This window comes from Nymphalis io, chromosome 26, assembly GCF_905147045.1.
Source record: "Nymphalis io chromosome 26, ilAglIoxx1.1, whole genome shotgun sequence".
Lineage (NCBI taxonomy): Eukaryota > Metazoa > Arthropoda > Insecta > Lepidoptera > Nymphalidae > Nymphalis > Nymphalis io.
Genome location: NC_065913.1, coordinates 5,429,721 through 5,444,323, shown reverse-complemented (window position 1 = coordinate 5,444,323; position 14,603 = coordinate 5,429,721). Strand labels below are relative to the sequence as shown.

The window sequence follows — 14,603 nt, the reverse complement described above, 5'->3', positions numbered from 1 at the left end:
TGTGTAGTGTGTGTGTGTGTGTGTGTGTGTGTGTGTGTGTGTGTGTGTGTATTTGTGTGTATAATAACATTAGTGTACACATTACCTTATTCATAGCCCACATTTCGTGAATATTCTCAGCCAGTTTGTCTCTTATTTGTTCGATGTATGTTGCTAATGTAATCTGGAAAATGTTTTTATTTCAAGTTTTCTTTATAACATCCAAATATAATTATATTATTAAGTACATCTTCATCAAGACTTACAACTTTTTTTCTTCTTATTTTTTAAACCAGTTCTTATTTTAAACTTATTAATTACATTTTATCTTGTTGTTGAAATTGATGTCAATTTTTTTAGTTATAAATTATAATCTCTACTAATATTATAAACGCGAAAGTAACTATATGTCTGTCTATTACGCTTTCGAAATCACTGTACCGATTTTAATTAAGTTTTATTAAATTATAGGCTATTTTTTTATACTTAACAAGCATATTCGTGGGTGATACATGCATTTGACATACTCAGAGTTCCTTATAATGTTTTGCTTTAACCCGCGGTTATTTATTCAAAACAGATAACTCTGTAATTCGACGTTTTACCATTTTTTTAGCTATATTTTTACTATAATTATATTGTTGTAAATCAAAGCATTATCTCAAAGGATCATATCAATTACATATTTGTAATGTTTGAACTAACTCTGAACTCGTTACTAAGCAAACAGTAAGTAAGTATATACTTACTGTAACTGTATCAACAGGTGTGGGTACGAATGCTGTGTCATCTTGAACGAGAGGCGGTCCAGCGAGCGCCCTTTTAGCCAAGTTTCCGAAATAGAAACATGGTTCAAGGCTCAGGATTTGTTGCGGCAGAAGTGATTCCACGAGTGGAGAATATCCTTCTGGAGCTGCGTATCGGAGACGTCCATGTTCACCGCCGAGGAGGAACCGACAACTGTTCACAAGAGATTGGATATATTTTCTGTGAATTATCTGTTTTGCACAAGTGTGAAACACTAAGTCTGGTTATTTGTTTTATACTCAAGAAAGACAGGCGAAGCGTGGACCTGATGGAAGTACAGTTTGGTATAATAAGAATGTAAGCTATATGTTTGATATAACGATACTCTAATAAAAGTTAAGTAATATACATATATATATACATATACATATATATAATAGGCAGACGTCCAATCGTCAGATAAAATAATTTACCGTATTATTTGTCAGCGAGACTGCGGTGCCGTCATTAAATTTGACTAATGAATTTGAGTCGAGAGTGATTGCAGACTTTTTGTCGTTATGTCACTCTGGTAGAACGTCAAACTGACAGCCACATATCGTAGTTGGACGTCATCGGCGGATCGCCATTAATTTAAATTACGTTTGAATTACAATATAATATACTATTTACTGGTGGTAGGGCTTTGTGCAAGCTCGTCTGGGTAGGTACCACCCACTCATCAGATATTCTACCGCAAAACAGCAGTACTTGATATTGTTGTGTTCCGGTTTGAAGGGTGAGTGAGCCAGTGTAATTACAGGCACAAGGGACATAAAATCTTAGTTCCCAAGGTTGGTGGCGCATTGGATATGTAAGCGATGGTTGACATTTCTTACAATGCAATGTCTATGGGCGTTGGGGACCACTTACCATCAGGTGGTCCATATGCTCGTCCGCCTTCCTATTCTATAATAAAAAAAATATGGATTTACCTAATGTCTCTATTGATACGTCGACATATTAATAAATTTAAAAAATTATAACCATTTACCTTAACTTGCTGGAACAACTGATGACGGGGAAGAACATGCCTTCCAAGTTGAAATTAGTGAAGGAACCCGTGACCCTTACGCCGTTGAACATAAAGTTGATTAGCGGCACTGTCAAGTCGAGAGCGCATCCGATGACGTCACCTAAAAATATTTGTTAATTACATTTCTCTAACCGCAAATATAATGTAACCGTTACCGTTTAACCTTTTTTATGTAATTTAATTTAATGTGATTTAATCTAATTTTATTTTATTTATTATTATTATTTTATTATTATTATTTTATTATTTATTATATTTGATTTAATCTTATTTAATATAATTTAATGTGATTGATTCTTTTGATTAGTGTGAATTTGAATTGATTTGGTTTAATTCAAATTTTTATTGTTGTAATTTTTTTTTACTATTTATTTGTATTTATGATCCCTGTTTGGTCGAAATAAATGATTTTATTATTATTATTATCCCTATTCTACTAACACAACGATCCAGTTGCGATTTGAACGCTCTTTTCTCAGGATCTATATATCCCATTTATAAAGAAAAAAAATTATGAGCGAGTGAGAGGCAGATTTTAGGTACTCTGTCCTTTTCTTTATGCGTTTATACAAACAAATAAACTCATTGTCGCATATAAAATACTAGTCAGGATATAAAATCACATTACCACTAAACGATCTACTAACTACTCTGTTACGCTTAAAGCTGCTGAAAGCGGACCAATTAGTTGGGTAATATAAAAATGAAGACTTGATATGTTTGATAGTGCGATTTGAAAAGTTATTTTTGCGTTTAATAGAATATTTATTTAAGGAAAATCAAAAAAACCGACACGTCTTTTGTCATACAGTTATTTTTTTAATGAGATGCATTTCATCATGTTCTCATTTATAAAATTTTAATAACAATTAAAATAACCGATAAAAATAGTACAAGCGTAAATGCAAAAGTTTACCTTTTCGAATATACGGTTCTTCTGCGTGAGTTCTATTGACAGGCGTCTTCCGGCCCCCGGACCAGAGGAAGGCTCCATCGAAACCGTACGAGGAAAGATCGTCTCCCACACCATTACCACCCCACTTTTCACCACCTCCCGGATATGGGACATACCTAAAAATATATATATTTGTCAAGTATGTTCTTATATAGTTGAAGAAGATTAGGGAGAATTCATACCCAGTTGTATTGGCCCATCCAATTCTCAAATGTGGCATCATGTGGGTAGTTTTCTCAATGTGGTCCATGGTAACTTCGAAGTACCACTTCTGGTACACCGCTGATCCTTCAACCCGGCCTACGAAGATATTTGGACGCACACTAAAAATATGAATAACGTTTATAATATAGTTTGTTAATATCTGACGTTGCTTTGCATTAATTTTTTAAATATTTATTACCTCGACACATGATCTACAAGCTGAGTCTGCAAGAGCAGATTCTTTCCTGGTAGGAGATAGTCACAGATGTTGTTCTGCGATGATCTAACAGCCACGCCGTTACCGACGCAGAGAGAACACAACACATCCAGGACTTTTGGGTCTCGACCGTGCTTTTCCAAAAGCGATATAATGACTTTGATGTGCTCATCCTGAAAAATATTTTTTATATAAGTTTTAGAATACAATTATTGAATATTGTTTACCAGAATTTTATCAATCGTTTGATGAATATACAGATTATTGTTTTAAATATTTCATTTAAAATTAAACTACTGATACTTTTTTTGGAGAAAGTTCAGCGATGGAATCTAAGTTGCTATGCTCATTCATTATTTATACTGGAATACAAGCAAAAGCATAAGCGTTGCTGATTGGCGGTTGAATAACAATGACTGAATGGTACCACCGAAACTAGTATGGTAAAGCTAGTTTAAGCTGAACATTTCTAGCAAAATTTGAATGAACGGAAAGTCTCGCCTCTATGTTTCGGCCATTCCACTCCTCGGTTCAAAGTTAAATAAAATGGAATTGATTATTGTAAACGTAAAAAAATACCATGAATAAATAAATATTTATTTGTCTTATCTATCAAAGAGTGGGGCTTAAATAATAATGAAATAGTAGACCAAGCATAAAATAGCTTAACGTACTAAAAATTAACTAACTTATAAGAATTATGTGGTTTTTTTTAAAGTATTTTACTTCAGTATTTGTGCAGTTTATTTTTTCTTTTATATTTATCTCTATATATTATTATTATTCTTAATTACGTTGCGTTGGCTACATGTTACCCTTCAGAAAGTCTCTTGTCTTCCATCCATCCACATACATGTCATTCAAAGTTAAAAAATGGGTATATAATTTTACTATACAAATAAATATTATGTCATACATATATATGTTCCATTTAAGCGACTATTTTTTTTTTTTTATAGAATAGGAAGGCGGACGAGCATATGGGCCACCTGATGGTAAGTTGTCACCAACGCTCTTAGACATTAGCATTGTAAGAAATGTCAACCATCGCTTACATATCCAATGCGCCATCAACCTTGGGAACTAAGATTTTATGTCCCTTGTGCCTGTAATTACACTGGCTCACTCACCCTTCAAACCGGAACACAACAATATCAAGTATTGCTGTTTTGCGGTAGAATATCTGATGAGTGGGTGGTACCTACCCAGACGAGCTTGCACAAAGCCCTACCACCAGTAAACTATGTCACAGTAGTTACGTTTAAACTTCTTTAATTGATGTTATCAATAAGAAATAGCATGAAGATATATTCTATGTATTCTAAAAACATTTACAATATCTTCTCACTCACCCTCATCATGTTCAAAGCTTCAGGTGAGTCGATGAGCACGCAGTGCAATACATCCAGCATTCCGGTGCCCTCGCCAGAGGCCTGAGAGCCGAGTCTCGAGAATAGCCAGTTCAGACGGTTGGAATTGGCGAATTGTGCACAGTTGGTGTGATTACCCTTGATAATAGCGGCTGGGGAGAGAAAAGTGCATTGTGTGTGAAGATAAGTAAGACATTATACTTGATACATGAATTTTGTACTTACTTACAAAGAATTTAACTGAAAACGCTTGATTTTTTTTGTTTTCTTCTGAACATAATTACTTACCCAAAAGTTGGTACAAATACACAGATATCATATCCCAGCTTTGTCCGGATTCGTCTCCAGCGAGGAAACCAGCAAGGAAACCCTGGGACGTGATAACATTGATTTTGTCAATAGCTTCCAGGATCAAGTTCAGGATGCCCTCCTCTTGGAACAGATCCTGGCGATTGCGGAGAGCACGGAATTTGTTTTGTTTCTCCTCATGCTCTGTAACAAAAATAAGAACATAAACCCTTATTTGCCTTTATTATTTCTTAAATAAGGAACAAACGTTTGTGCGAAAACTAGTGCGCATCGAGGCTCGACATTGTATTACGAACATCTTCCTAACTTCAAGTTGCTATTGAGAGTATCTTGGCAGAAAAATTAAGCCAGTTGCTTGACAAACGATAGGATTATTTGTCTTTCAAAAAAAACAGTAATAAATGATTTTCTAAAATCTGAAACTAAAACTCACCCATGTCTTCGTCTGGTTGCGCAAAGTAATTGATCAGATCTTCCAAGCACATCACCATTTCTCCTAAATTGACGGACGCGAAGAACATCGAATGACGACGATTCTCTTGTAATGTTTCAAGGCCGCTGTGAAAATGTTTTTTAATTTTTATTTTGAGCTGGAAAAATAATAACGGCTTAACCTATAAGTGTTAGGGGGTTATTTGGTAAACATGGTTGTTTTTTTCTTTCTAATGTCACATCAACGGTGACAGAAAGAGAGAAATCCATGTTTACTCACTACACAAAATTAGTAAGGCCGTTATTATTTATATATTTTTTATGTAACACATTACATACAAGGAGTGCAAATATATCAATTAGTGAACTTAGAAAATTATCATTTAAAAGGTGTATTGTATTATAGATGTACAAAAAACTGTCGAATTTTGTCCTAAAATGAAAGGCGAATTTCGAGTACATAAGGCACTAAATAAATACTTACTTAATAAACTTGGTAAAGAGTGAGGAGCACTTCCTAATGACTCTGGCTGTTCGAGATTCTTCTTCTTGAGACCTTGAGAAGTCCAGACCGTCGTCCATTTTACCTTCCTCGTGTAGGATTGCTTGCTTCTCTTCAACTTTACCGAGACCCTTTTTCTTTGTTTCATATGACTGTTAAATATAAGTATACCATAGCATAAGTAAAAAATTCAGGCCAGTATTTTTTCCGTTTATTTAATTTCTGATTTGAAAGATAATAGTAACAGTCTATAAACGTCCCACTGCTGGGCTAAATCTTCCTCTCCTTACACTTACAGCACTACATTACTTTTTTTACTCTCACCATATCAATCAACTATAATCATTATTAATTTGAAAGCACTAAGAGTAAAAATTAAGTAGAAAAAAGTATAATATTTTGTACTAATTTGAGCTAAAGTTATAAATATGTTTATATTTATCAATAACAACCTTATAAGACAACCAAAGGCCAGTTTCCGAATGCTGTACGATGACCGTGGAGTCACCATACTTGATGATGGGAGCTCCGATTACTTCTAAATCCTTGTCTTCTAACACCACCTTCTGATCATCCTTTTCTTGGCGAAGGCAAAATGCACACGACGCTGTGGTGGCCTCTTCTCTATAAACCAATTGGTTGATCAATTTTCACTTTGTTTTAATTAGGAATAAATTAAAAGAATATTTAATTAAAAATGCAACCAAATGAAACAATGAGAATGTTTCTGTGTTTTTAAAATACCCTTATCTACCATATTTATTATATATATATATAATCACCTGCTTATTAAATACAACTCATTCTGATCATTGACTCCAAGGTATCTGCCTGTGGTGATGTGGCGGATCCTCATGGGGTGGTACCAGTTGATGAACCCGCCCGCCCACTTGGTGCGCGCCAGCTCCAGGCGCCACAGCGATCGCGCCTGCGACATCACCGACCCGCCCTCGTACACCACAATGCTGGAATGTTATTTGTTTAGAGTAGCCGATCAAATAAAAATTCAAGACTCAAAGCTCATGTCCTCTGAAAATGTATTGCTAATGTGTTATGGTGAGTCTCAGAATTTCGATAAAGTAATGTTCTCACGTTTTATTTAAACATATAGCAAGAGACGTGCTAACAAAAATTAAGTACTTGAAACCGGCAATTGAATGATTTTTTTTATCCCACGGCTGGGCAAATTGCAAGTCATCATGACTGAACAGTATTAATTACCATGAGATCTCAAAAATATTTCCGTACTAATATCAATATATATATATATATATATATATATTTTAATATATAATCTTACTTTTGTCCCCCATCTTTACTCCACGTACTGGGTATAGTGAGACACTCATCACCGCCGTGGAAGAATCTCAGCACGTCACCGCCGAACACGTAGCCGACGTACTTCATACGCGATATGCCCGTGCCGTAGGGCTGTACCGACCAATGGGTCACGTGGAACGAGGCGTTCACAATCGAGACCTCATTCTCTTTTGTTGTGTGCTAGAAATCAAAGTTAGATAAATATTATGACTTTTGCCTGCTGATCAGTGAACAAGATTAATCGAGCTCAAAGGATGCTTGTAACGCCAAACAGCAATATTTATTTAGAACCTCCAAGCAGCTTTGTATAAATTGTAAAAGAATTTTTATTAGGGGTTATTTTGTGAGTCAGAACAAGAGATAACACTTTCTATCCAGGTAAACTATGTATGCCTTCAAATTTAAAAAAAATATGAAGACATTAAAAACTAGCTTTATGATATAACTGCCCTTATTTATTTATTGCAAATTACTGGTGGCTTCAGAAATATCGATAGAACTTTATATGGCCGTATAAAACTCTTGAATGATTTTGAAACTAAAAGTCTGGTTAATGCCTTGTTTAATGTAGTTTTAACAGTTCCTCTGAAGGTTGAGTTTAGAACAATTTCACGACCATACCGATACAATCACGTGCACTTTTTATGAAATTGGTAGGCGGATAAGCAATTGGGTAACTGATGGTAAATGCTTGATAAATTAAATTGCCAATGCACCACCAACTTTGGGAACTGAGATGTCCCTTGTGTTTGTAGTTACACTGTTTCACTTACTCTTCAAACTGGAACACTAAACCGGTTGTAATAAAATTTAAGGAAGAGCTATCCTGAGACCTGAGATTAGTACATATTTATATATATTTACGGGATTTAAGATAAAATACGGAGTGTACGAAGAAAATACATTTGACTCTCCGACATAATAGTCAGAAATATTTACCAAGTATCTTTCCGTAGCGACGGACACGAGAATCAAATCGTCACCAACTCGGACTTTCTCACCCTCAGATCTGAAGTTGAGAAAAGCAATATTACAATAAAATGCACATACGAGTCGATATCGTTTATTTTATTAAAGAAAACTAACCCAAATTATTGAAGTTGTCATAAAAAGCGGACTTAATGCCGGACAGTATTCTCTACTACTCAACCTTTAGACTAATCAGAAATACATTAAAGCGATACTATAATTAAACAATAATATTCAAAGAAAATAAATCGTAAAATAGATACTATAAGAAATATATAAATGTAATGTAATATAAGAGTAAAGTTTTCGCTGAGACGATATAATATAGTAGATAAGAATAAACTGCTTATATTTTGACTATATTTGTTTAAAAAGTAATATATTCGGCGAGTGCTCTGAGGAATTATTCTCTCTAATTCCTGCTTCCCCCTTCCTTCTTAAGTCCACGCGAGCTAGTTCTCGATGTCACCGCCGAACTGTGACATCAATTCCATCGCGAACAAAGAAATTTGGCAACTCCTTTCTTTGTCGCACTTCCAAAAAATGGAATGCCTTACCAGCTCACGTGTTCCCCTCCTCTCACAACCCGGGTTCCTTCAAACGAGGCGTGAAGAGGCATCTTGCGGGCCGGTAAGGCGGAGGCGGCTAGTGCAGAACGTTTTTCCCGTCTGTACTGGCCGTCGTCGCGTTTGGACTCTACTACCACTTACCATCAGGTGGAGTAGAGTCATTTGCCCTCCCGGCGAATATAAAAAAAAATATAAAAAAAAATCCACCTCTGTTTGCTAGCTGGATGCAGCGTCCACCAACAGGCTTCACCTTGAGAATGTTCTTGAAGACCCACGTCGAAGGCCAGTTTATCTTGAGACGAAGATGTTGACAGGCAGGCCAAGTACTACAAGAACAATAATAAATATTAAAAAGGTGCTTTTTATTCCTAGAATTTTACGGTTTACATATTGATATTTGTTTTAGTTATTCGCCAAATGAGAATTGAATGTCAGTAATTACCACGAATTTCATTTCTCGTGACAGATTGATTTCATATGCAATTACAATTGGCTAAAACTACGATCGAAACATTAGCACTCGACTATGAAATGTCATTTAATGCATTTGGAAATAAATTGACTATATTGACAGAATTGTTCATTTCCTGTCTAACAGTTACAGTAATCGATTCCCGATAGAATCAAGGCAGTGTTTCAAATTGAGATTGAAGGCAGGAATTGCCATAGCGCAACACTTGATAGGAATAATTTACTTATCTACCTACAAACGGTAGAATTGTCTTCGAATGGTAACTTCAAAGTTTATTATAGTGTTTTTTTAAATTTTATGTGTGGTCTACAAATATAAAAATTGTATATGAACAGTTTTATATATTATATTAAATAAAATACATGTAAAAATATATATAAATGTATATAGTCCTTGTGCAAGTTCGTCTGCATACCACCCATTCAACACATTTTCTATCGCCAAACAGCATTTCTAGTATTGCTGTGTTCCAGTTTGAGGGATGAGTGAGCCAGTGTAAATACAGGCACAAAAGACATAACACTTACGGTTCCTATGCCAAAGTCTACTGGCGTTGGCGACCACTTACCGCCACCACTTACTTATTCTATCTAACTAATATCATACAATAGAAATATTTGCCCAAAATATCGTAAAAATTAAACCCGCGACACTACGATAGAATTAAATTACCGCGAGAATGCTACTATTACGCTAGTTGTATGTATATTGTACATCGCTTTGTTCGCATTAATCACGAAAACAAGTCACGCGATACTAAGTTGTCCAATTTTAATTTAAGTCAAAAACTATGCAATCTACATAACAAATAACGGCACGCGCGTATTTAAACAGAAATTAGTTGTTTTATTTTGTTTTCGTAATTTAATATTTAATAATGTTTATAAATATATGTTGACTTATTAAAATATCGTATTATGCAATTGCGGTTCTATTACACTACAAATATACATACAGATTTAGAATATGTTTGCATACGATTTGTTTTAATCATCTGTGTGCCTAGTGCGTGTTGAAATGAGAACAGCACCGCCTATGTTGATTTATTGAATTTCACTATGTTAATATAATTTATTGCGTACAATTTTTTTTTTCTTTTTATAAATTGTGCTTTGTTATTATTGAATGTGCTTGAAGTATATAATGGCTTTCATAATAGAAGGAGCACACATATTTTGAAACATTATTCCACGATGTAATGTACTCATAAGTGTATCCTTTTCTGGAGACATTGTATCCTTGTATACAGAAATCGCAGTTAATTTTAACGTTTTTGAATACATAAAAAACTGGCATAAGACGTACTGATTTATCAGAACTGTAGTATTGTTCTATAGGACTTTCGTTAGTCAGAAATGTTAGCAAATTTATTGTGGTACGCTGTTTAGATACTTGTTATATCGTAATATAAACGCGAAAATTTCTGATGATGGATGGATATTTGTTATTATTTTACCTAAGAATTATATATAATACGGATTTTGATAAAATTTGAAATAGAGATAGCTTCAGCACTCACTTAACACACAGTCAATGCCGCATATAAATTTCTGACATTTCAATATTGTTCTACGAAGAGAATCTAATTTGCCCTTACAAAACAGATTTACTTTACTTAGCCTTGTTGACCTAATACTTTTTCACACTCTTTGACAGGGATTCTTCGACGATCAGTGAAACTGTATTCATTGTCGTACATTTTTACTTTAAAAATATATTATAAATCAAAAAATATGGAATCATAATAATAATAATAATCTAACTGCATTACACGCCCTAAATCACTTATATGTTCATATTTAAGCCGAAGGAAATGCAATTATTTTAACATGAAGTTATAATACAACTGTTTGCGCACTGCAGAATTCGTTCGCTGCTTGCAGATATGTATACAGACGTTATGCAAATACAAATATTGTTTATTGTGTGGAATTATAAGTGCATGAAAGTAACAGCCTGCAAATGCATGCATGCAGCAGTGGGAGCTGGACTAAGACTTCCTTTTTTTATAGTATAGGTAAGCGGACGAGTATATGGGCCACCTGATGGTAAGTGGTCACCGCTGGCCATAGGCCATTGTAAGATATGTTAACCATCGCTTACATCGTCAATGCGCCACCGAACTTGGGAATTAAGATATTATGCTCCATGTGCCTGTAATTACACTGGCTCACTCACCCTTCAAACCGGAACACAAAAATACCAAGTACTGCTGTTTTGCGGTAGAATATCTGATGAGTGGGTGGTACCTACCCAGACGAGCTTGCACAAAGCCCTACCACCAGTAAATCCTGTTCTTGAGGAAAATGAAGAATATTTCGATCGTTATTTGATGTACTTGGAGGTACATCTAGGCTACGTCTTCTAGACTAATCTAGGTAAATTAAAAATACTATTCGATTGGTATTAATATTTATAATGGAATTCATTTTAAACCAATGAGATTTGGTATGGAAATAGTTTGTCCCGTTCTTAATCCGTGTTGCTTGTGTGATTAGTTTTTTTTTAATTGGAACAGCTCTCGCGTTTTTAAGCACTATTGACCTTGGGGGTGTAGATTTTAATGTTTCTGTTTAAAGTCATATTTAATCACGCACTTTTCGAGTACTTAAACTAAAGTACTAGAGAGCTGCTGTGTATAAGTTCAATAGCACAATGATTTACGGAGGGCCGGATTATCCATTAGGCTTTATAGGCAACCACCTAGGGGCCCCGGATCGGCTCGGGGCCCAGAAATTAGGGGTAAAAATATATGTTTATAAAATTGTTGAAGCCGAAAAAGATGATGGTGTATCTTCCACATATACTATTAAAATCTCTTAATTATTAATAAAATGTCTTTGTGGTTTAAAAAAAAAATATTTTAGCAAGATATAAAAGGGTAAAGAGGCTTGAGACATGTATGTGATGACGTGTTACTTAGGGGCAACAACATAGTTAATCCGGCTCTGGGTTTACGGGCTGCTCAGCGATGTAAAAGGCGCAGATTTGATGTTGACCTTTTAGGATATTGTCGTATCCACATCTAACACAAGCCGAACGCTTAATTGGAGGGATAAATAGGTATATCAGTAATTCCTTAAAAAGTTATTTTAAAAAATAGAATCGATCGTCGCTTTGCTGGTATAGCTACATATATTTTGTACGTTTGTTTTTTTTTTTTTTTTAAAACTTGCGTCTTAACAATATTATAACATTATTATTAGTTAAAAAACACGTAATAAATATTTCTGTAAATGTGTAATATTGAAAGAATATTTATAACTAAACAATTGAATACATTATTGTATAGGCATGTAACACTTACCATATCACTGTTGAGGTGACGCAGGAGAATAGCATTGCCGTAAAGCAGTGTTCTATGTCCAGAACCAGTGCCTTTCCCCTGGAAGAAAACATTATTATTACCAAAATTACAACACTTACATATAATAAAAGGGAAATATATTCTTCATAAAAATAATTAATAAACAAATACAAAATATTTTTAAATAAATATTTAGTTAATGAAAAAGTATTGCTTCTATTATCAATCATAAAGTTATAATAAGAACATTACAAATTAAAATTTAAAAAAAAAACTATAATATTTATTGGTCTAAAATACTGCTGCGTTTTTCTAATTGTGCTTTTTATATAGTATTAGTAAGCTTTTATTAGTTTCAACCTTAAGCTTTCTATATTAAATAATGTGAAATGCATAAATTATTTTATCTATAATAAAAAATATATAGCATGCATTATTTGATTACACAGCATTTAATAACATTATTTTATTTACGTATAATAAAAAACATCATGAGAAAATATCATTGTATTGTAATTTGCTATGTACAATGAACATAATGTATAATTTATTTCAATAATTAATACTTTCAAAAGCAAATTGACAGATAATAATTTAGAAAAGAATTAATCTTTCTATTTAAGATGATATATAAATTGACATATATTTAAGATGATAAATATTATTATTAGTGTAAAAAATGAGTTCGATTGTAATAAATAATATGGATATGTTACGAAAGAAAACAGTTTAGCCGAAAAAACGAAAAAAAAAAATCGAAAAGTAATCGTAAGTCAGTCACATAGTGAATCATGTGACTTCAAAATATCATGCAAAAAGTCACGACAAATAATATCTGTAGAACAATTTAGAATTTTGAAAATGGAACATAACAATATTTTTTAGATATTTATTATCGTGACAGAATTATTACCAATATTTCATATTTGATCGTGTACTCACTACTAAGTTTTCTTTGCCCTGTAAAATTTAAACACGAACGCAATACTTAAAAAAAGGGTAAATATTATTCACAAATGGTAACATTAATGTTAAACACAATATTATTATAACGAATTACGAATATCAGATAAAGAAAAAGATTTGCTGTTTAAAATCGTTCTTTTTTTAAATAAAAAAATAGATTCGTATTTAATAACATGTTATTTAAAAAGAACTTTTTTTTTAATTCAAAAAGTTGCAAAGTAAAATTAACTCGATAGTAAAAATATAAATACAACACAATAATATATTATAAAATCTTTCAAATTAATTATTTGTTTGATGCCAAGCCCCACATTTTAGATCACATTTGAAATTCGATACACGGACCAATCGTAAAACGCCGTTTCGTATCCTTTAAATATTATATCGCAAGTCAGTGGCGTAGCTATGCCAATGGAATCAATACGGTCCCAGGGAGATACAAATGATTCATTTTAAAACTTTTTTCAATGTCAGATAAGAAATCGCAAGAAAAAAGTGTACAGTGGGTAATTTAATTCCGTAAACGGATTTCAACGATATTATTATTTCGAGGACGAGGATTACGATCGTATAGTCATCTACGATCAGTTTTTCTGTGAAACTAAAAAACTTTGTTGTGTATAAATTGTAATTTGGGACTTAAACTCCACTTTCATAATAAGCAAAGTACATTACAGTTTTTAAACTAGGGCCCGAAAAAGTTAATTACGCCATTGTCTCTTATCTTTATAGTACTCAACGTCGCTTACCACTTTCTAACTATCACGATCGTTTTCTAAATCAAGCTACATGTTTTTTTCTTAAATAAATTGTTTTACTATTTTTTTTTTTGTACTGGCAAGTTGGTTTTGTATTTAAAATTTCACATTCGAAATTCAATATTTTTTTTATATAGTAACATGTTATAAAATTTGAATCATCTGTTTGCAAAGATTTATACATTTTAGTTTAAACTGAAAATTATTTAAAAGTAAACTTAAAGTAGTTCAAGGATAGGTGTTCAATTGTTAATTGTAATCTTTATTTCATTTACATTAATAATTATTAAAAAATAATGTTATACTTACAGTTTCTGATCCAGCAGCTGTGACCAGTTCTTGGAGAGCTCTTACCGACAACGCCTGTAGAACAAAAGGCATCAATTAAAATTATAACCTAATCCAGTTTCCTAAAGTTTGAAGAGCACGCGTCCAATTTTTTCGTTAAATAT

At 33.3% G+C, this 14,603-nt stretch overlaps 1 protein-coding gene across 13 annotated transcripts in view; it reads right to left on the bottom strand.

Moving 5' to 3' along the window:
• The window catches only part of LOC126778410 (ryanodine receptor), a 139,419-nt gene that overhangs the window by 85,318 nt on the left and 39,498 nt on the right, over positions 1-14,603 (bottom strand). For 7 of the 13 annotated variants that reach the window (XM_050501909.1, XM_050501910.1, XM_050501901.1 and 4 more), the window contains exons 4-20: positions 14,461-14,514; positions 12,428-12,505; positions 8,856-8,974; positions 8,050-8,119; positions 7,091-7,290; positions 6,573-6,755; positions 6,243-6,414; positions 5,773-5,942; positions 5,290-5,414; positions 4,836-5,039; positions 4,530-4,699; positions 3,160-3,350; positions 2,939-3,079; positions 2,718-2,872; positions 1,760-1,901; positions 729-939; positions 86-163 (exon numbers count right to left, since the gene is read on the bottom strand). In XM_050501909.1, coding sequence (XP_050357866.1) covers positions 86-163; positions 729-939; positions 1,760-1,901; positions 2,718-2,872; positions 2,939-3,079; positions 3,160-3,350; positions 4,530-4,699; positions 4,836-5,039; positions 5,290-5,414; positions 5,773-5,942; positions 6,243-6,414; positions 6,573-6,755; positions 7,091-7,290; positions 8,050-8,119; positions 8,856-8,974; positions 12,428-12,505; positions 14,461-14,514 — 2,463 coding nt within the window. Of the gene's footprint in view, positions 1-85; positions 164-728; positions 940-1,759; positions 1,902-2,717; positions 2,873-2,938; positions 3,080-3,159; positions 3,351-4,529; positions 4,700-4,835; positions 5,040-5,289; positions 5,415-5,772; positions 5,943-6,242; positions 6,415-6,572; positions 6,756-7,090; positions 7,291-8,049; positions 8,120-8,855; positions 8,975-12,427; positions 12,506-13,369; positions 13,388-14,460; positions 14,515-14,603 lie in introns of all 13 variants that reach the window. The other 6 variants (XM_050501898.1, XM_050501900.1, XM_050501905.1 and 3 more) reach the window with 1 other exon arrangement.